General features: G+C 41.7%; 2 protein-coding genes across 2 annotated transcripts in view; one reads left to right on the plus strand and one right to left on the minus strand.

The window, feature by feature from the left end:
- LOC132111963 (putative E3 ubiquitin-protein ligase UBR7) overlaps positions 1-23,741 on the minus strand; it is a 361,771-nt gene that overhangs the window by 221,743 nt on the left and 116,287 nt on the right. The gene's annotated exons all lie outside the window — the stretch shown is intronic.
- The window catches only part of LOC132111875 (cartilage matrix protein-like), a 110,859-nt gene continuing 100,712 nt past the window's right edge, over positions 13,595-23,741 (plus strand). Inside the window, exons 1-6 of the mRNA XM_059519510.1 lie at positions 13,595-13,598; positions 13,660-13,746; positions 16,825-16,893; positions 17,505-17,654; positions 17,811-17,930; positions 18,832-18,996. Of these exons, the coding sequence (XP_059375493.1) occupies positions 13,595-13,598; positions 13,660-13,746; positions 16,825-16,893; positions 17,505-17,654; positions 17,811-17,930; positions 18,832-18,996 (595 nt within the window). The remainder of the gene's footprint in view (positions 13,599-13,659; positions 13,747-16,824; positions 16,894-17,504; positions 17,655-17,810; positions 17,931-18,831; positions 18,997-23,741) is intronic.

Consider the following 23,741-nt stretch of genomic DNA (forward strand, 5'->3'; position numbering starts at 1 on the left):
TGTCAGTTTAATGCTAATAGTCCAAATGTTGCTGCATTATTTTTATAATGGTTCTCTGTGATTAAATGGCTTTACTGGTTGTATCCAAATCAACATGAAACATGATTTGTAGTATTCCACTAGTGCACAAAATAAATTGTGTTTTAAAGGAATCCCCCTATAAAATAAAAAAAAAAAACTGTCATGTGCTTGTTTTAATTTTTTTATTTTTTTGAGGACCAGCCTACACAAAGATTTTTTCTGTATATATATAAAACACTCTGTAAAAAATGCTTTAACAAAGGGCCACATTCTAACAGTAACATACTCAGTCTTTCTCTGTTTGTGTTAGGTTTGTCAGTTTGTCAATAATACATTAGAGAGCCTTTACACAAAGTCAAAGTCAAAGTCACCTTTATTTATATAGCGCTTTAAACAAAATACATTGCGGCAAAGCAACTGAACAACATTCATTAGGAAAACAGTGTCAATAATGCAAAAATGATAGTTAAAGGCAGTTCATCATTGGATTCAGTTGTGTCATCTCTGTTCAGTTAAATAGTGTCTGTGCATTTATTTGCAATCAAGTCAACGATATCGCTGTAGATGAAGTGACCCCAACTAAGCAAGCCAGAGGCGACAGCGGCAAGGAACCGAAACTCCATCGGTGACAGAATGGAGAAAAAAACCTTGGGAGAAACCAGGCTCAGTTGGGGGGCCAGTTCTCCTCTGACCAGACGAAACCAGTAGTTCAATTCCAGGCTGCAGCAAAGTCAGATTGTGCAGAAGAATCATCTGTTTCCTGTGGTCTTGTCCTGGTGCTCCTCTGAGACAAGGTCTTTACAGGGGATCTGTATCTGGGGCTCTAGTTGTCCTGGTCTCCGCTGTCTTTCAGGGATGTAGAGGTCCTTTCTAGGTGCTGATCCAGCATCTGGTCTGGATACGTACTGGATCCGGGTGACTGCAGTGACCCTCTAATCTGGACACAGACTGGATCTGGTGGCCACAGTGACCTCGGAACAAGAGAGAAACATACAAATATTAGCGTAGATGCCATTCTTCTAATGATGTAGCAAGTACATAGGGTGTTATGGGAAGTGTTTCCGGTTCCGGTTTACCTAATTAATGCAGCCTAAAAATCCTTTAATGGATTTGGATAATAAAAGCATATTAGTATGTTATGTGTATGCCAGGTTAAAGAGATGGGTCTTTAATCTAGATTTAAACTGCAAGAGTGTGTCTGCCTCCCGAACAATGTTAGGTAGGTTATTCCAGAGTTTAGGCGCCAAATAGGAAAAGGATCTGCCGCCTGCAGTTGATTTTGATATTCTAGGTATTATCAAATTGCCTGAGTTTTGAGAACGTAGCGGACGTAGAGGATTATAATGTAAAAGGAGCTCATTCAAATACTGAGGTGCTAAACCATTCAGGGCTTTATAAGTAATAAGCAATATTTTAAAATCTATGCAATGCTTGATAGGGAGCCAGTGCAGTGTTGACAGGACCGGGCTAATATGGTCATACTTCCTGGTTCTAGTAAGAACTCTTGCTGCTGCATTTTGGACTAGCTGTAGTTTGTTTACTAAGCGTGCAGAACAACCACCCAATAAAGCATTACAATAATCTAACCTTGAGGTCATAAATGCATGGATTAACATTTCTGCATTTGACATTGAGAGCATAGGCCGTAATTTAGATATATTTTTGAGATGGAAAAATGCAGTTTTACAAATGCTAGAAACGTGGCTTTCTAAGGAAAGATTGCGATCAAATAGCACACCTAGGTTCCTAACTGATGACGAAGAATTCACAGAGCAACCATCAAGTCTTAGACAGTGTTCTAGTTTATTACAAGCAGAGTTTTTAGGTCCTATAATTAACACCTCTGTTTTTTCAGAATTTAGCAGTAAGAAATTACTCGTCATCCAGTTTTTTATATCGACTATGCAATCCATTCGTTTTTCAAATTGGTGTGTTTCACCGGGCTGCGAAGAAATATAGAGCTGAGTATCATCAGCATAACAGTGAAAGCTAACACCATGTTTCCTGATGATATCTCCCAAGGGTAACATATAAAGCGTGAAGAGCAGCGGCCCTAGTACTGAGCCTTGAGGTACTCCATACTGCACTTGTGATCGATAGGATGCATCTTCATTCACTGCTACGAACTGATGGCGGTCATATAAGTACGATTTAAACCATGCTAATGCACTTCCACTGATGCCAACAAAGTATTCAAGTCTATGCAAAAGAATGTTGTGGTCAATTGTGTCAAACGCAGCACTAAGATCCAATAAAACTAATAGAGAGATACACCCACGATCAGATGATAAGAGCAGATCATTTGTAACTCTAAGAAGAGCAGTCTCAGTACTATGATACGGTCTAAATCCTGACTGGAAATCCTCACATATACCATTTTTCTCTAAGAAGGTATATAATTGTGTGGATACCACCTTTTCTAGTATCTTGGACAGAAAAGGGAGATTCGAGATTGGTCTATAATTAACTAGTTCTTTGGGGTCAAGTTGTGGTTTTTTGATGAGAGGCTTAATAACAGCCAGTTTGAAGGTTTTGGGGACATGTCCTAATGACAATGAGGAATTAATAATAGTCAGAAGAGGATCTATGACTTCTGGAAGCACCTCTTTCAGGAGCTTAGATGGTATAGGGTCTAACATACATGTTGTTGGTTTAGATGATTTAACAAGTTTATACAATTCTTCCTCTCCTATAGTAGAGAATGAGTGGAACTGTTCCTCAGGGGGTCTATAGTGCACTGTCTGATGTGATACTGTAGCTGACGGCTGAATGGTTGCAATTTCATCTCTAATAGTATCGATTTTAGAAGTAAAGTAGTTCATAAAGTCATTACTGCTGTGGTGTTGGGAAATGTCAACACTTGTTGAGGCTTTATTTTTCGTTAATTTAGCCACTGTATTGAATAAATACCTGGGGTTATGTTTGTTTTCTTCTAAAAGAGAAGAAAAGTAATCGGATCTAGCAGTTTTTAATGCTTTTTTGTAGGATATGTTACTTTCCCGCCAAGCAATACGAAATACCTCTAGTTTTGTTTTCCTCCAGCTGCGCTCCATTTTTCGGGCTGCTCTCTTTAGGGTGCGAGTATGCTCATTATACCATGGTGTCAAACTGTTTTCCTTAACCTTCCTTAAGCGTAAAGGAGCAACTTTATTTAAAGTGCTAGAAAAGAGAGAGTCCATAGTTTCTGTTACATCATCAAGTTGTTCTGAGGTTTTGGATATGCTAAGGAATTTGGATACATCAGGAAGATAACTTAAAAAGCAGTCTTTTGTGTTAGAAGTGATGGTTCTTCCATACTTGTAACAAGAAGTAGAATTTACAATTTTGGCTATATGAATTTTGCAAAGAACTAAATAATGATCTGAGATATTATCACTTGGCTGAATAATTTCAACACCATCAACATCAATTCCATGTGACAGTATTAAATCTAGAGTATGATTTCGACAATGAGTAGGTCCTGAAACGTTTTGTCTAACACCAATAGAGTTCAGAATGTCTATAAATGCTGATCCCAATGCATCGTTTTCATTATCAACATGGATATTAAAATCACCAACTATTAAAACTTTATCTGCAGCCAGAACTAACTCGGATGTAAAATTACCAAACTCTTTAATAAAGTATGTATGGTGCCCTGGTGGCCTGTATACAGTAGCCAGTACAAACATAACAGGGGATTTATCATTAACATTTGTTTCTTTGGATAATGTTATATGAAGTACCATTACTTCAAACGAGTTATACTTGTAGCCTGCCCTCTGAGAAATCCTGAAAACGTTGTTATAAATTGAAGCAACACCTCCACCTTTGCCTTTTAGACGTGGCTCATGTTTATAACAATAATCTTGGGGGGTGGACTCATTTAAAATAATGTAATCATCAGGTTTTAGCCAGGTTTCTGTCAAACAGAGTACATCTATATTATGATCAGTGATCATATTATTTACAAAAAGTGTTTTCGTAGAAAGGGATCTGATATTCAATAAGCCAAGCTTTATCAGTTGTTTATCCATATTGCTTCTGTTTTTTATTTGTTGAACCTCAATTAAATTGTTAATCTTAACTTGGTTTGGACGTTTTTTGTATTTTCTAGTTCGGGGAACAGACACAGTCTCTATAGTGTGATATCTAGGTGAAAGAGTCTCTATGTGCTGAGAATTAACTGACCTCTGTGACGGGAGGCAGCTAGCAGACGGTCGGTTTAGCCAGTCTGTCTGCTTCCTGACCTGGGCCCCAGTTAGTCAAGTATAAACACTAAGACTATTTGCCATATTTCTAGAGAGAAGAGTGGCGCCACCCCAGGAGGGATGAAGACCATCTCTTTTAAAGAGGTCAGGTCTGCCCCAAAAGCTCGTCCAATTGTCTATGAAACCTATGTTATTCTGTGGGCACCACTTAGACATCCAGCCATTGAGTGATGACAATCTGCTATGCATCTCATCACCACGGTAAGCAGGGAGGGGACCAGAGCATATTACAGTGTCTGACATCGTGCTTGCAAGTTCACACACCTCTTTAATGTTATTTTTAGTGATCTCCGACTGGCGAAGTCGAAAATCATTAGCGCCGGCATGAATAACAATCTTACTGTATTTACGTTTATCATTAGCCAGCACTTTTAAATTTGCCAAGATGTCAGGCGCTCTGGCTCCTGGTAAACATTTGACTATGGTGGCTGGTGTCTCTATATTCACGTTCCGTACAATAGAATCACCAATAACTAGAGCACTTTCATCAGGTTTCTCAGTGGGTGCATCACTGAGTGGGGAGAACCTGTTTAATGTTTTGATCGGAACAGAAGAGCGGTGTTTTGACCCACGACTACGCTGCCTCACCGTCACCCAGTTGCCCTGCTGCTGGGGCTCTGTTTCCGGAACCGAACAATGTACAGGAATCCCTGAGCTAGACGCATCCAAAGCCGTATCTAGAGCCCTAACATTTTTACTGTCCTCATTTAAAGTTTGGATGCATGTCTCTAATTCTGAAATCTTCTCTGTCAGCCTAACTATTTCCCTACATTTATCACATGTGAATCCCTCATCAGCGACAGAGATAGATAAACTGTACATGTGGCAAGAGGTGCAAGAAACAATGATAGGAGAAGCCAGTACTCACCGTGCTTGATGAAAATTCTTACTGCGGTTGTTTGATGAACTTGTGAAAAACTGGAGCGAGGGAGAGGAGAAAAGAAAACAGCGATAGGTTTGAATGAAAACGCTAATGACAAGCTAACGAGTGCTAACGCTTTCTAACGCGAGTGCTTAACATCATCAGAAGAATGGCATCTACGCTAATATTAGTCTGTTTCTCTCTTATTCCGAGGTCACCGTAGCCACCAGATCCAGTCTTTATCCAGATCAGAGGGTCACTGCAGTCACCCGGATCCAGTACGTATCCAGACCAGATGGTGGATCAGCACCTAGAAAGGACCTCTACATCCCTGAAAGACAGCGGAGACCAGGACAACTAGAGCCCCAGATACAGATCCCCTGTAAAGACCTTGTCTCAGAGGAGCACCAGGACAAGACCATAGGAAACAGATGTTTCTTCTGCACAATCTGACTTTGCTGCAGCCTGGAATTGAACTACTGGTTTCGTCTGGTCAGAGGAGAACTGGCCCCCCAACTGAGCCTGGTTTCTCCCAAGGTTTTTTTCTCCATTCTGTCACCGATGGAGTTTCGGTTCCTTGCCGCTGTCGCCTCTGGCTTGCTTAGTTGGGGACACTTCATCTACAGCGATATCGTTGACTTGATTGCAAATAAATGCACTGACACTATTTAACTGAACAGAGATGACATCACTGAATTCAATGATGAACTGCCTTTAACTATCATTTTTGCATTATTGACTCACTGTTTTCCTAATGAATGTTGTTCAGTTGCTTTGACGCAATGTATTTTGTTTAAAGCGCTATATAAATAAAGGTGACTTGACTTGACATGGTGGTAATAGGCATTTTGGTTGTCCACCTACTGTATGTGCAATTTTTTTTTTTTGTAGTTTTATAGAATTTATTTAAAAAAATGTGTTTTTATAATTCTCTGGTATATTTGTATTTTATTTTTTCTTACAATTTTATCTTTTAATGTTCTGCTATAATTAAATGTCAGTATTACTAAGCAGAAAAGTAAATTTCCATACTTCCATATTGCACTCTTTTAAATGTCTGATTGTTGCAGTGATGTAGTTCATAGTTGAATGCAGCTTGTAAAAGCACTAGTAAGATGATGAGTGCAGTAAGAAACATCACTCTCTCTTCACTGTGTGTTAGTTCAGTCATTCACTTCCCCTGAATGTGTTATCAGGGCCGTAGCTGTAATAAGGAAGAGCTAGGATCCAAGTGCAATGAAAGAGTTTATTGAGAGAGCGACGACACAAGTCTCTGTAAAACGGGAACACAGGTTGCTGCAGGTTATGCAGGGAAAAGGTCACTCAGAACAGAAACGGCAAATAGCTAAGAACAAAGGATAGATCACGGGACGGTCTCCGTAGAGGGTCCTCGATGAATGGGTCAGGGGCTCTCTCTTGTATTAGTGAATGGCTGGAATGCAGCAGGTTAACAGGGAGACCGGCTAGCGGAGCCTTGACCTCTCGTTCCCACGTTTTGGGCGGCCGCAATGCTCTGAGCGCTGCTCAGGTAGATCCTCGACAGCGGGAGGGCTGGACACAGTAGAAGAGAGGTTAATAGGCAGAGATAAGGTGTAGCTGACCTGAACCTGACTGTAGACAGGACTGTGACTAGACAAGACGGATACAGCAGGGTTTGTAGAAAGCCACCAGCATCATACTCCAATGAAATAATCCGACAACTGGCAAGAAAACAGAGGACATTAAATAGCAAGTGAGTTAGAGAGGGAACAGGTGGAAAGGATCAGCGAAAAGGCTACAAATGAGAAACAGCTGAAGAGGGAAAGGGAGAGGTAATGACCAGCAGAGGGAGGAAAAGGAAAGGAGAGACAGAGGGGAGAACCAGACTCATAACAGTGCCCCCCCCTCAACGAGCGCCCCCTGGCGCTCCCGAGGGAGGGGTCTGGCGGTTCCGGAGGAAATCATCAATGAGAGAGCGATCCAGGACGTCCCGGGATGGTACCCAGCTTCTCTCCCCAGGACCGTAACCCTCCCAATCTACTAAGAATTGATGGCCACGACCGCAACGACGCATATCAAGAATCTTGCGTACAGTGTAGACAGACGTGCCAACGGCCTGAATAGGAGGAACGGAAACACGAGAAGGAACGCGAACAACTGATTTAATGCAGGAAACGTGAAAAACCGGGTGAATGCGCCGGAGCTTAGGAGGAAGCCTCAACTTTACCGTGACAGGATTAATGACCTTGGAAATCTGAAAAGGTCCGATAAAACGGAGAGCTAATTTACGAGACGGTGCCTGGAGAGGCAAATTGGTAGTGGAAAGCCACACCCGTTGACCACACACGTACCTAGGACTCTTGACGCGACGTTTGTTAGCATTGCTTAGAGTACGAGCCCTAGACTGACACAGGGATGCTCTCACCCGTCTCCATGTACCCTTACAGCGTTTAATAAAAGCCTGAACGGAGGGAACGTTGGACTTGGTCTCTTGCGAGGAGAACAGGGGGGGTTGGTATCCCAGACAACAGTGAAACGGCGATAGAACAGTAGCAGAGGACGGGAGCGAATTGTGAGCATATTCTGCCCAAGGTAATTGTTCGACCCACGAGGAGGGATTCCGAAACGCCAGGCTGCGCAACAACCGGCCAACTATCTGGTTTGTGCGCTCCGCTTGCCCGTTGGTTTGGGGGTGAAAACCTGACGAGAGGCTGACGGACGCACCAATCAGACGACAGAATTCCTTCCAGAATTGAGACGCGAACTGGGGTCCCCTATCGGAAACTACGTCAGAGGGAAGCCCGTGATTCTTGAAAACGTGAGATACCAGTACTTGAGCGGTCTCCTTGGCAGAGGGGAGCTTAGGGAGCGGTATAAAGTGAGCGGACTTGGAAAACCGGTCTACCACCGTGAGAATAACAGTATTACCAGCCGAGGGAGGAAGGCCGGAAATAAAGTCAAGGCCAATGTGGGACCAAGGACGCGAAGGAATAGGAAGTGGTCTAAGGAGGCCGGCAGGCGGGGAGTGACCAGACTTAGTCTGAGCGCAAATAGCGCAAGAGGCCACGACGCGACGTACATCGGGTTCTAAAGTGGGCCACCAAAATCGTTGACGGACCGTAGCTAACGTGCCCCTAACGCCGGGGTGGGCAGTTAATTTGGAAGAGTGGGCCCACTGAATTACAGCCGAGCGAGCGGAAACCGGGACAAAAAGGAGGTCTTTAGGAACGTTACGCGGAGCAATAGAATGGGACAGTGCGCGCTTAACGAGCCTCTCTATACCCCAGACAGCTGCACCAATCACTCGCCCCGGAGGGATTATCTCCCGGGGCGTGGGGATGTCGCCAGAGGGGTCAAATAGACGAGACAAGGAGTCAGGTTTGACGTTCTTAGAGCCAGGTCGATAGGAGATAGTAAAATCGAAACGAGCAAAAAATAACGACCAGCGTGCCTGGCGCGCATTGAGTCTCTTGGCAGAACGAATGTACTCTAGATTTCTATGATCAGTCCAGACTATGAACGGAACGGTAGAGCCCTCCAACCATTGTCTCCACTGGTCTAACGCTAAACGAATGGCCAGGAGTTCACGATCCCCCACATCATAATTCCGTTCCGCAGCCGAGAGGCGACGAGAAAAAAACGCGCACGAATGAATCTTATTATCAGAGTCTGAACGTTGAGAGAGAACGCCCCCAACGCCCGTCTCAGACGCATCAACCTCGACTATGAACTGTTTGGATACATCAGGGGTCATGAGAATGGGCGCGGAGGTAAATAGATGCTTTAAACGATCAAAAGCCCGCTGAGCAGACTCAGTCCACCTAAAGCTGGTCTTATTCGATGTGAGAGCAGTAAGGGGCGCGGCTATCTGGCTGAAATTGCGTATAAAGCGCCGATAGAAATTGGCGAATCCAAGAAAACGCTGCAACGCGACTCGCGACTCAGGAATGGGCCACTCGGTAACGGCTTGTACCTTACCGGGGTCCATGCTTATCCCCCCCGCTGAGATTACGGAACCAAGAAAGGTGACGGTGTGGGCATGAAACGTGCATTTCTCGGCCTTAACGAACAAACGGTTCTCCAGGAGGCGCTGGAGAACACGGCGAACATGCTGGACATGAACCTGGAGAGACGGCGAGAAAATCAGAATATCGTCTAAATTAACAAAGACGAAAACGTTAAGCATATCTCTCAGAACGTCGTTGATAAACGCTTGAAAGACTGCAGGTGCGTTGACGAGGCCGAACGGAAGCACCCGATATTCAAAGTGCCCAAGAGGGGTATTGAAAGCGGTCTTCCATTCGTCCCCCTCCCTTATGCGGATCAGATGATACGCACTACGCAAATCTAACTTAGTGAAGACCCTAGCCCCCTGTAAAAGCTCGAACGCGGATGCCATAAGCGGCAGGGGATAACGATTCTTAACAGTAATCTTGTTTAGCCCCCGGTAATCGATACAGGGCCGAAGAGAGCCGTCTTTTTTCTTTACAAAGAAAAACCCCGCACCTGCAGGCGAAGACGATGCGACAATTGTTCCCGCGGCTAACGAGTCAGACAGATAACTCTCTAGAGCTTTGCGTTCTGGAGCCGTTAGAGAATACAAACTACCACGAGGGGGCGAAGTACCGGGCAACAGATCAATACTACAATCATAGGGACGGTGTGGAGGAAGAGAAGTGGCCCGGGACCGACTAAAGACCGCCCTCAGATCGTGATACACCTCCGGGACCCCAGTCAAGTCGGCCGGCTCCTCCTGAAAGACAGAGATGGGAGAGACAGAAGGGTTAGCGGATAACAGACAATTGACTTGGCAAGACAGGTTCCATGACAGAATACTATTACTAGACCAATCGAGGTGAGGATTGTGTCTGGCTAACCAGGGGTGACCTAGAACTACCGGGGCGTAAGGGGAATGAAAAATTAGGAAGGAAAGGGTCTCATGATGGTTACCAGAAACGGTTAGAGCTAACGGGATAGACTGAAGGTCGATACTGGGCAGAGGACTACCATCTAAAGCAAAAAGGGGTGTGGTCTGCTTACGGCTCCTCAACGGAATACCTTGTCTACGTGCCCAAGCTTCGTCGAGGAAATTCTCCTCCGCTCCAGAGTCTATTAAAGCCTTGCATGAAACGGTGGTACCAGCCCAGCTCAAGGTTATAGGAATGGATGTGCAGGACGTGGACGAGGAGATCAAGGAAGTTGCGCTCGCCAGTACCCCCTCTTCTACTGGCAAGCGTTGGCTTTTACGGGGCAGTTCAGAACAAAGTGACTGGCCGATCCGCAGTACAGGCAAAGTCGATGGATAAGGCGCCGTTCTCTCTCCTTCGCTGATATACGCAGACCGCCCAGCTGCATCGGCTCAGGAACCGGAGTAGAGCGGGAAGGAGAAGTCGCTGCAGCCGTAGAAAGGGAGGTGGAGTCGGCACCTCTGACGCGGCGACGTTGATCAAACCTCTTCTCCACCCGGATAGCGAGATCAATGAGTTGGTCGAGACTCGTAGGTAGCTCGCGGGCAATGACCTCATCCTTGACCTCAGCGCTCAGTCCCTCCAGAAAGCGAGCCGTGAGGGCTGTTTCGTTCCACCCGCAGGTGGTCGCGAGAGTACGGAACTCTATAGAGTAATCCACCACGGATCGTCCTCCCTGACGGAGTGAGGAAAGCTGGCGGGAGGCCTCTTCACCATGGGCCGAACGGTCAAATACCTGCAACATCTCTCCCTTGAAAGTATCGAAGCGCATGGTATATTCCGCCCTCGCCTCCCACGCCGCTGCTCCCCAATTGCGTGCACGCCCAGTCAGAAGGGAGATGACATAGGCAACCCGGGCTCGCTCATGGGCATAGGTAGCTGGTTGGAGAGAGAAAACCACCTCACACTGCGTGAGAAACGGACGACACTGAGTGGGCTCTCCACTATAGCACGGGGGGTTATTCACACGCGGCTCCGGTGTATCAGGCATCCCAGGAGAGGGCGGAGAAGCTCTCCGGAGCAGCTGAACCTGGGTGGATAAATCAGATAGCTGAGCGGCCAGCGTCTCGACCACAAGACGAGTAGCGGTAAGTTCCTCATCATGTCTTCCTAACATCGCTCCTTGCAGTTCGACAGCCGTGTGAATGGTTCTTTCCTTAGCTGGATCCATGTTGGTCGGATTATTCTGTAATAAGGAAGAGCTAGGATCCAAGTGCAATGAAAGAGTTTATTGAGAGAGCGACGACACAAGTCTCTGTAAAACGGGAACACAGGTTGCTGCAGGTTATGCAGGGAAAAGGTCACTCAGAACAGAAACGGCAAATAGCTAAGAACAAAGGATAGATCACGGGACGGTCTCCGTAGAGGGTCCTCGATGAATGGGTCAGGGGCTCTCTCTTGTATTAGTGAACAGCTGGAATGCAGCAGGTTAACAGGGAGACCGGCTAGCGGAGCCTTGACCTCTCGTTCCCACGTTTTGGGCGGCCGCAATGCTCTGAGCGCTGCTCAGGTAGATCCTCGACAGCGGGAGGGCTGGACACAGTAGAAGAGAGGTTAATAGGCAGAGATAAGGTGTAGCTGACCTGAACCTGACTGTAGACAGGACTGTGACTAGACAAGACGGATACAGCAGGGTTTGTAGAAAGCCACCAGCATCATACTCCAATGAAATAATCCGACAACTGGCAAGAAAACAGAGGACATTAAATAGCAAGTGAGTTAGAGAGGGAACAGGTGGAAAGGATCAGCGAAAAGGCTACAAATGAGAAACAGCTGAAGAGGGAAAGGGAGAGGTAATGACCAGCAGAGGGAGGAAAAGGAAAGGAGAGACAGAGGGGAGAACCAGACTCATAACAGTAGCTGGGGTCAGCGGGGCCCCGGTGCAGGTTGTACCAGTGGGCCCTGTTTGAAATTGTTTAATTTGTATGTTCGATCTATTTATTTATTTGTTCTATTTATACAATGTTTATGTTTTTTTAGTTGTAGGTATCCAGTTACAGCAACCGATTAATTAAATCTAAAATAGCACTGCATAGTTTTCACTATAAAAATTAAATATACTATCAAACCAAAATGTATTCAGACACCTTCAACATCTCTCACATTATCACAGTTTATTTGCTACAGTTCAGAAAATGGTAATAAAATATGACAACAACTCAGAGTTAAACTGTCAGAACAAATTCATATTGATAATGTCAGATAACTTTGAAAAAAAGGTACTAGTACAATCAACCAAAACTTCAGACAACTGTCAGTATCACAATATTTACACAACTATCAATATTTTGTTGACCAGTTACCAAGCAATGATTAATTTTGTTCAGACTTTGGTTTGAAAAGGTTGCATTAGCAATTCAGGTAAAAACATATAAACAAAAGATGTTGAGGCCGAAGTGTCAGAAAAATTTTTGGTCCCAATTTTTTTTAAATCAATTTCACTAGTAGTCCACTGTATGAAGAATCACTGTATGAAGAATTTGTGGATATAATATGTCACAGTTCGCTTTATTTTACTATACTCACTTACATAAATGTATTACAGTGTCCTGTACCTATTAGTGAAAAAATATATATATCAAAATGATGTCTGGTGTCTGAATAATTGTTGGTTTGACTGTGCATTAATTCATGTTAAAACTACAAAGTAATTCAGTCAAGAGCAGTGAGTGATTTTCTTTCTTTAATTTTCTTGGATTAGCATTACAGCAGCTATCAGCTAAATTAGGCGCGGTCACTTTAAGAGACGATGAATGCATCCAATATAATACATAACCGTTTTTCTTTTTCAACTGTTTGAAAAGCTTTCGTGGGGACACGCAGCAGAGGCCTGTCAACTGTCCTGATCATCTTTTTAGGCTGGCCAGACGGTTGAGATCGCCGGGGTCCCCCTTCAGCCGTGGGCCCCTATATTCGTCACCACCTTTCACCCCACTAGCGACGGCTTTGTGTGGAAGCGTTATGCAGACCAGTTTTCTGCCAGAAAATGCAGCTCTGTCAGTCTTTGATGTTGATGCGGACACAACCTCACTTCCTGTGCTGGCCAGCATTTCCTGCCACAGGATGAAGATTTGTTTTCAGATTGTGTTTTTGGTTTTTACTGGGGTAAAAAATGAAGAAATATGACAAAAAGAAATAAAATGCCAGCTTTCACTCATTTCTTTCTTTAACCCTTGTCCTGTGCTGAAAATGCTTTACTCTTGGTGTTCCTGGTCAAAAATAATTAGTCATTTTAAAAATTGCTTGTAAATTTATCATGCTATATTATCTTAAAATCTTGGATTCAATGTTTTTGTCTACCTGATTTTTTTTTTTTTTTTTTTTTATATGCACAGGTTTTGTTTCTTTTTTTATTTGATTGATTATAAGCCACATTGATCTGAGCTCATACACCTCAGTTTTTGAGTGAATATTGACAAAATTATTAAAAAATTAGCTTTTTCCATTTAGAGAAGGAATGTAGAAAATGTATCCACAAATAATGCGTAAAGTACAGTTAATGCTCAGTTTTGATGATGGGTAAGTGTTTTATTTTTAATCATTGATCTGGATCTCATCTGTGTTCCGGTCTTCTTCTCAGAATCTCTCTCTGAGTCAGTCTTCATTCGCTCTGACTGCACTGGGTTTATTCACCTCATCTCATCTGACCGCTTGGTTTTCACTGCAGGTGAGCATGAAAATGTGTTTTTTAACTATTAATAATAATAATAATAATAATAATAATAATAATAATGATATGTAATAATAATAATAATAAATGAATCAATAATGACTATGTCAAAGAAAGAAATTATCGAGCATCGCGTTAGTTCAGTCAGGCCATGTTAGTCACGCTTGCATCAGCTGACAGTCAGCTGTTCCTGACGTGTATCAATCCAGTCTTGACACCTATCACCTGCGGTCTATTTATATTCCCATTATTCAGTGTCTCTTCCATCGCATTACTGCTTGGAATTAACTCCCTCCTCCAACCCCAACTCCACCAACTGAACCAACCACTAATCCGATCTAACTTGTTCTTTCTTTACAGTGTCTTCATTGGAAGCAGTCTCTATGACTTTTGTTTACAACTCATGTAATTGTGAATTGTAATTATATGTGCTTATAATGGTTCTGTTCTGTACCCCAGGGGGGTTTGTCTTGCTGCTCTCCCCGCTCTGTCCAAGCATGGCTGCATGGACAGGCGTGTGGAGTGTTGCCCAGAACATAACCATACCGCCAACACTAACTGAATGCAATTATAATTGTCATAAATATACTTGACGGAAGTGGTCCTGATTGAAGTACCGTTCTAGGGTGAATAAATAAAACAGGACAGAAACTAATAATGATATATATTACTGAATTCACGACGAAGGCAACAAACTTAATAATGCTTTTTTGTCACATAGAAAAGCATTGATTTTGAGCTAGACTGCTGGAAAGTTACTGCTAATAAATTCTGTCATCATCTCCTCACCTTCATGTCGTTCCAAACGACTTTCTTCTGTTGAACACAAAAGAAGATTTTGTAGAATGTTACCCTTGATTTCTACTGTATGAACAAAATAATTCTTGAACTTCTCAAAGTATATTTCACAGAAGAAAGAAATTCATACAGGTTTTGAATGACATGATGTTGAGAAAATGATGACAATTTTCATTTTTGGGTGAATATCCCTTTAAGAACTTTATTATTTGGAAATAATAAATACCTCGTTTATGTAAGACTTTGATATTTATCTTTAATCAGGCCCTTATTGAATTAAGATTTTACTTCTAATTTTACATATAAAAAGAAAGACGTTCTTGCTCAGAATCCAGAGTGTAACTAGTATTAGTAGGATAGTGATCACAAGATGTAAGACCATGGTCCTCTATACCATAGTTTAAAATAAATAATAAGTAATAATTAACTATATGATTAGTTAAAAAAAAAAAAAAAAAACACTAAACATGAAGAAACTACAAAACACCTTTTATAAAAATTACTATGGTGCTGAATTGACAAGTCTATCTCCATTATATGTCATTGTCATGGCTGTTCACAGCCAGAATCACTAGAACCTTTAATGTTCTCATGTCACACGACTGTGGAACAATTCTGTGTCACATCTGAATGGATCAAGCGACTGTTCATCCTATAAATTGTAGTAGAAGCGCGTCACACCTTCAGAGGATTTGCTTTATGTGGTTTCGCATGCGCTGTAATTTAAAAACAGCACCTAATACCAGGCAGGTCTCGCTCGCTTCGGTGATTGGCCCACTACTTGAATAAAACATCTCCTGATGGCCAGAATGCGATCGCAGGCCCACAGACTTCTGGTCCCTATGAACTCTTCCCCCCACTAGTGATGCCCCTGTGTGCAGTCTGTAGATTCAAAAGCTGATAAAGAGTAATTAGTGTGTAATTAGCTTCTGTTCATAACATTTCAAGCAAAGAATGATAATGTACATTTGATCTGAGGTGAAGCACAATGTTGTGAGATACATTATGTGAATTTTAAACAGAGAGAGTGTGTCTGAACTATGATCGTTATCAAAAAGGCTATTCCAGAGATTGGCAATGTTTCTAAGATGGAAGAATGCAGTTTTTGTAACATGGGAAACGTGATTTTCAAAATAAGTATAAGATGCTGTCTAATATAACACCCAGATTTCTGACTGCAGAAGAAGTAACAGTACATCCGTCTAGTTGCAAACTGTAGTCTACTAGATTCTGTGTAGTGTTTTTTGGTCTAATAAGTAATATATTTGTCTTATCCTAATTTAATAGGAGAAAATGATTGGTCATCAAATCTTGTACAATTTTAACACATTCTGTTAACTTAGATAATATCAAAGTTTCATCTGGTCTTGTTGAAATACATAGCCTAGTATCATCAGCATAACAATCCAAACTAATCCCATATTGTCTAATAATAATTACCAAGGGGCAACATGTACACTCACCTAAAGGATTATTAGGAACACCATACTAATACTGTGTTTGACCCCCACAGGACTGCCGCATACTGGATGTTTTTCCCTTTTCACACCATTCTTTATAAACCATAGAAATGGTTGTGCGTGAAAATCCCAGTAACTGAGCAGATTGTGAAATACGTCTGGCGCCAACAACCATGCCACGCTCAAAATTGCTTAAATCACCTTTTCATTCAGTTTGGAGTTCAGGATATTGTCTTGATCAGGACCACACCCCTAAATGCATTGAAGCAACTGCCATGTGATTGGTTGATTAGATAATTGCATTAATGAGAAATTGAACAGGTGTTCCTAATAATCCTTTAGGTGAGTATATATTGAAAATAGCAAAGGACCTAGGACAGATCCTTGTGGCACTCCATATTGTACTTGTGATAATTGAGATGTGCCCCCTTCTAAATAAACAAAATGGTAGCGATCGGACGGGTAGGATCTAAACCATCTTAGAGCCTGCCCTTGAATACCTGTATAGTTTTGTAATCGATCAATGAGTATGTCATGATCTATAGTTTTAAATCCAGTATTATCATTAAGTAAAACTAGCAATGAGATGCAGCCTTGATCTGACGCAAGAAGCAAGTCATTTGTATTTTTAACAAGATCAGTTTCTGTGCTATGGTGGGGCCTGAAACCTGACTGAAATTATTTTCAGTCAGGTTTCAGCACAATTGAAAAGATAAAATTTTAACAATACTGCATGAAATAGCAAGTAAACGTGTATATGGACTGGAGTGTGTGTACATTTATTTATATTGTTGTGACTGATTTGTGTGTTGATCAGCTGAGAGGATGCAGGTTCGAGTGCTGCTGATCCTGATTCTCATATCAGTATTAATCACACATGCTAAAGGTATGACTGTCTGTCTGATAAATCGAACAGGCTAGACAGAAAATTATATTTTTATATGATGAAATTATCAAATGCATGCATAGTTATTCATGAACAGTAGCAGATTTGTCTTTCTGTCCACACACACAAGCATTCACTGATGTCTTCTGTTTGATTTATTCAAACTGAGACATTTGTTCCTCCATTTTAGCCTCGCTCAGCCAACACACTAATATCTCTGATCCATACAAAGCAGCTGTTGTTCCACCAGATGCCAGTCTGCAGCTCTGATCACTTAACAAACAGTCAAAGCCTGTATGGCTGATAGTAATGTTGCTGCACCTTTAACATCTAATTCATTCATTCAATTAGATCTGAGTTTTGCAAACACAAGCTAAAAGACATTTGTCTTTGGATAGTTAGATATATTTGTGACATTTGTCAAATTCATGGATAGCTGTGCATGCATTTGTTGTTCAACACATTTTATTAACTGATGATTTGCAGTATTACTGAATGTTTAAAATAGAATGTAATCAGCAAGGGTTTCCATCATTGAATTTTGGGATATCAAGTAAAAAAAAATGCTGGATGGAAACACCACGATATGAGATAAATCTGTTTCTCTTTAGTGGACAACTTCACATGTGAAGCTCCAGCTGATATCGTGATGCTGGTGGATGGATCGTCGAGTATCAGCCCTTTAAACCTTAAAACTGTGAGGAGCTTTCTGGAAAGGTTTGTCAGGTCCTTTACGGTTGGATCAAACCAAACACGCATTGGTACGTCTGCACTATATTTACTTCCGAATGTAGTATATTCACATGTTACTAGATCAGACTCAAGGTCAGGAGGACAGCTACTTTTTGCAGTGCATGTGCTGTATTTAGTGTTAGATTCCCTTTAGATTCACCGTGAGTGTTTGTGTGTGTGTTCAGGTTTGGTGCAGTACAGCAATGATCCAAAGATCGAGTGGCATCTGAACACACACAGCACTAAAGAGGCTGTGATCGACGCTGTGAGGAAACTACTCCAAGTAGGAGGAGGCACACAAACAGGTTCACACACACTCACACACACATTGGTATTTGTGGTTTACAGGGACTCTCCATAGGCGTAATAGTTTCTATACTGTACAAACCGTATATTCTATCGCCCACAACAACTCTACACTTAAACCTAAAACTAATTTTTTAAAAAAGCCTTTTGAATTGCAGGGACATAGACATTGTTCATCATAAACCACCTTCACACTGTAATACCACTGTCACGCCCATCATTATACAAATTTGTATCCCTATCAACCATTCAAAACAGGTGCACACAAACACACAGTTCACTCATAAACTCATACTCCTATACACACTCTCACACAAAGTTTAGACCGAAATGTCTTCATTCCCACGCATCTGTTCATATCTGTGTGTGTCAGTGTGAAAAAAAGTGAATGTGACATTCAGCCAAGTATGGTGACCCATACTCAGAATTTGTGCTCTGCGTTTAACCCATGCGAAGTGCACACACACAGCATTAAACACACACACACAGAGGGCATCATTTATGCTGCAACACCCGGGGAGCAGTTGAGGGTTCGGTGTTTTGCTTAATGGCACCTAAGTCGTGGTATTGCCAGCCCGAGACTTGAACCCACAACTTTAGGGTTAGGAGTTATACTCTCTAACCACTAGGCCGTAACTTCCTTAAACCTAAACATATGTATTTGCCAGACGCTTTTAAAAAAAGCGACTTGCAGTGCATTCACACTATCAGCTTACTACCTTACATTTGTTCCGTTGTTTCGAACCCACAACCTTGCGCTGCTTACGAAATGCTCTACCACTTGAGCCACAGGAATGCTCTGTGTGTGTGTGTGTGTGTGTGTGTGTGTGTGTGTGTGTGTGTGTGTGTGTGTGTGTGTGTGTGTGTGTGTGTGTGTGTGTGTGTGTGTGTGTGTTCCAGGTCTGGCTCTGACGTATATTATGGAGAACAGCTTCAAAGCTGAATCTGGATCCAGACCTGGCGTTCCTAAGATTGTGATTCTGATCACGGATGGGGAATCACGGGACGATGTTCTTTCTCCTGCTCAGAGACTCAGAGATGCTGGGATCGAGATGTTTGCTATCGGTAACAGAACAAAACCAGCTCTAACTTAAACATGTTATTGTAAATACTTTAGTTAATAGTTTTCTAACTGTGTGAATCTGCAGGAGTGGGAAATATCAATATGAATGAACTGAGAGCCATTGCTTCCCGCCGGAGACACACGTGTATAACGTGGCTGATTTCAGCTATATGTTAGACATCGTGGAGAAACTCAGCAGGAGCGTCTGTGAGCGCGTCTCTGAACTGAACAGAGAGCTCAGCGGTGTGTTTCTGAGATCTCTGTTATTTAATGAGCAGGCTCAGAAGGTTTCTTCAGGAGATGGAGGTTAAGTTTTCAGTATTCAATATGAATTATGGGTAGCAATGAATAGACATTTTCTCCCTCTGACAAGACAAAAAAATGAGTTATTAACATTTTCGTTAACAAACCTGCTATAGGAACTGTAGGAATGACCCAAATGTAACATTGTTATGTTTGTAACCAGCAAGTAAACAGGTTTCCATAAATACATTTTTGTGCAAATATTGGATGGAAAAAAAAGACGGAGAAGTGAATAAAATATCTGATGAGTAATAAAATCTGTGTCCATAGTGAACATTCACACATGTGAAACTCCAGCCATCGCTGATATCGTGATTCTAGTGGACGGGTCATGGAGCATCAGCCGTTTGAACTTCAAAACTGTGAGGAGCTTTCTGGGAATGTTTGTCAAGGCCTTCGCTGTTGGATCAGAACAAACATGCATTGGTACGTCTGGGGTTTCTTTAGTTCCAACACACAGTACATTTACATTTACATGCAATTAGATCAACAGGAGAAGAGCAGCAGTTTCAAAGTCAAAGTCACCTTTATTTATATAGCGCTTTAAACAAAATACATTGCGTCAAAGCAACTGAACAACATTCATTAGGAAAATAGTGTTTCAATAATGCAAAATGATAGTTAAAGGCAGTTCATCATTGGATTCAGTTATGTCATCTCTGTTCAGTTAAATAGTGTCTGTGCATTTATTTGCAATCAAGTCAACGATATCGCTGTAGATGAAGTGTCCCCAACTAAGCAAGCCAGAGGCGACAGCGGCAAGGAACCGAAACTCCATCGGTGACAGAATGGAGAAAAAAACCTTGGGAGAAACCAGGCTCAGTTGGGGGGCCAGTTCTCCTCTGACCAGACGAAACCAGTAGTTCAATTCCAGGCTGCAGCAAAGTCAGATTGTGCAGAAGAATCATCTGTTTCCTGTGGTCTTGTCCTGGTGCTCCTCTGAGACAAGGTCTTTACAGGGGATCTGTATCTGGGGCTCTAGTTGTCCTGGTCTCCACTGTCTTTCAGGGATGTAGAGGTCCTTTCTAGGTTCTGGTCCAGCATCTGGTCTGGATACGTACTGGATCCGGGTGACTGCAGTGACCCTCTGATCTGGACACAGACTGGATCTGGTGGCTACGGTGACCTCGGAACAAGAGAGAAACAGACAAATATTAGCGTAGATGCCATTCTTCTAATGATGTAGCAAGTACATAGGGTGTTATGGGAAGTGTTTCCGGTTCCGGTTTACCTAATTAATGCAACGGATTTGGATAATAAAAGCATATTAGTATGTTATGTGTAAGCCAGGTTAAAGATATGGGTCTTTAATCTAGATTTAAACTGCAAGAGTGTGTCTGCCTCCCGAACAATGTTAGGTAGGTTATTCCAGAGTTTAGGTGCCAAATAGGAAAAGGATCTGCCACCCGCAGTTGATTTCTGATATTCTAGGTATTATCAAATTGCCTTAGTTTTGAGAACGTAGCGGACGTAGAGGATTATAATGTAAAAGGAGCTCATTCAAATACTGAGGTGCTATACCATTCAGGGCTTTATAAGTAATAAGCAATATTTTAAAATCTATACGATGCTTGATAGGGAGCCAGTGCAGTGTTGACAGGACCGGGCTAATATGGTCATCCTTCCCGGTTCTAGTAAGAACTTTTGCTGCTGCATTTTGGACTAGCTGTAGTTTGTTTACTAAGCGTGTAGAACAACCACCCAATAAAGCATTACAATAATCTAACCTTGAGGTCATAAATGCATGGATTAACATTTCTGCATTTGACATTGAGAGCATAGGCCGTAATTTCGATATATTTTTGAGATGGAAAAATGCAGTTTTACAAATGCTAGAAACGTGGCTTTCTAAGGAAAGATTGCGATCAAATAGCACACCTAGGTTGCTAACTGATGATGAAGAATTGACAGAGCAACCATCAAGTCTTAGACAGTGTTCTAGGTTATTACCATCGGAGTTTTTAGGTCCTATAATTAACACCTCTGTTTTTTTCAGAATTTAGCAGTAAGAAATTACTCGTCATCCAGTTTTTTATATCGACTATGCAATCCATTAGTTTTTCAAATTGGTGTGTTTCACCGGGCTGCGAAGAAATATAGAGCTGAGTATCATCAGCATAACAGTGAAAGCTAACACCATGTTTCCTGATGATATCTCCCAAGGGTAACATATAGAGCGTGAAGAGTAGCGGCCCTAGTACTGAGCCTTGAGGTACTCCATACTGCACTTGTGATCGATAGGATACATCTTCATTCACTGCTACGAACTGATAGCGGTCATATAAGTACGATTTAAACCATGCTAATGCACTTCCACTGATGCAAACAAAGTGTTCAAGTCTATGCAAAAGAATGTTGTTGTCAATTGTGTCAAACGCAGCACTAAGATCCAATAAAACTAATAGAGAGATACACCCACGATCAGATGATAAGAGCAGATCATTTGTAACTCTAAGGAGAGCAGTCTCAGTACTATGATACGGTCTAAATCCTGACTGGAAATCCTAACATATACCATTTTTCTCTAAGAAGGAACATAATTGTGAGGATACCACCTTTTCTAGTATCTTGGACAGAAAAGGGAGATTCGAGATTGGTCTATAATTAACTAGTTCTTTGGGGTCAAGTTGTGGTTTTTTGATGAGAGGCTTAATAACAGCCAGTTTGAAGGTTTTGGTGACATATCCTAATGACAATGAGGAATTAATAATAGTCAGAAGAGGATCTATGACATCTGGAAGCACCTCTTTTAGGAGCTTAGATGGTATAGGGTCTAACATACTTGTTGTTGGTTTAGATGATTTAACAAGTTTATACAATTCTTCCTCTCCTATGGTAGAGAATGAGTGGAACTGTTCCTCAGGGGGTCTATAGTGCACTGTCTGATTTGATACTGTAGCTGACGGCTGAATGGTTGCAATTTTATCTCTAATAGTATCAATTTTAGAAGTAAAGTAGTTCATAAAGTCATTACTGCTGTGGTGTTGGGAAATGTCAACACTTGTTGAGGCTTTATTTTTCGTTAATTTAGCCACTGTATTGAATAAATTCCTGGGGTTATGTTTGTTTTCTTCTAAAAGAGAAGAAAAGTAATCGGATCTAGCAGTTTTTAATGCTTTTCTGTAGGATATGTTACTTTCCCGCCAAGCAATACGAAATACCTCTAGTTTTGTTTTCCTCCAGCTGCGCTCTATTTTTCGGGCTGCTCTCTTTAGGGTGCGAGTATGCTCATTATACCATGGTGTCAAACTGTTTTCCTTAACCTTCCTTAAGCGTAAAGGAGCAACTTTATTTAAAGTGCTAGAAAAGAGAGAGTCCATAGTTTCTGTTACATCATCAAGTTGTTCTGAAGTTTTGGATATGCTAAGGAATTTGGTTACATCAGGAAGATCACTTAAAAAGCAGCCTTTTGTGGTAGAAGTGATGGTTCTTCCATACTTGTAACAAGAAGTAGAATTTACAATTTTGGCTATATGAAGTTTGCACAGAACTAAATAATGATCTGAGATATCATCACTTGGCTGAATAATTTCAACACCATCAACATCAATTCCATGTGACAGTATTAAATCTAGAGTATGATTTCGACAATGAGTAGGTCCTGAAACGTGTTGTCTAACACCAATAGAGTTCAGAATGTCTATAAATGCTGATCCCAATGCATCGTTTTCATTATCAACATGGATATTAAAATCACCAACTATTAAGACTTTATCTGCAGCCAGAACTAACTCGGATGTAAAATCACCAAACTCTTTAATAAAGTCTGTATGGTGCCTTGGTGGCCTGTATACAGTAGCCAGTACAAACATAACAGGGGATTTATCATTAACATTTGTTTCTCTGGATAATGTTATATGAAGCACCATTACTTCAAACGAGTTATACTTGAAGCCTGCCCTCTGAGAAATCCTGAAAACATTGTTATAAATTGAAGCAACACCTCCACCTTTGCCTTTTAGACGCGGCTCATGTTTATAACAGTAATCTTGGGGGGTGGACTCATTTAAAATAATGTAATCATCAGGTTTTAGCCAGGTTTCTGTCAAACAGAGTACATCTATATTATGATCAGTGATCATATTATTTACAAAAAGTGTTTTCGTAGAAAGGGATCTGATATTCAATAAGCCAAGCTTTATCATTTGTTTATCCATATTGCTTCTGTTTTTTATTTGTTGAACCTCAATTAAATTGTTAATCTTAACTTGGTTTGGACGTTTTTTGTTTTTTCTAGTTCGGGGAACAGACACAGTCTCTATAGTGTGATATCTAGGTGAAAATGTCTCTATGTGCTGAGAATTAACTGACCTCTGTGACGGGAGGCAGCTAGCAGACGGTCGGTTTAGCCAGTCTGTCTGCTTCCTGACCTGGGCCCCAGTTAGTCAAGTATAAACACTAAGACTATTTGCCATATTTCTAGAGAGAAGAGTGGCGCCACCCC

This window comes from Carassius carassius, chromosome 31 (assembly GCF_963082965.1).
Source record: "Carassius carassius chromosome 31, fCarCar2.1, whole genome shotgun sequence".
NCBI classification, from domain to species: Eukaryota; Metazoa; Chordata; class Actinopteri; order Cypriniformes; family Cyprinidae; genus Carassius; species Carassius carassius.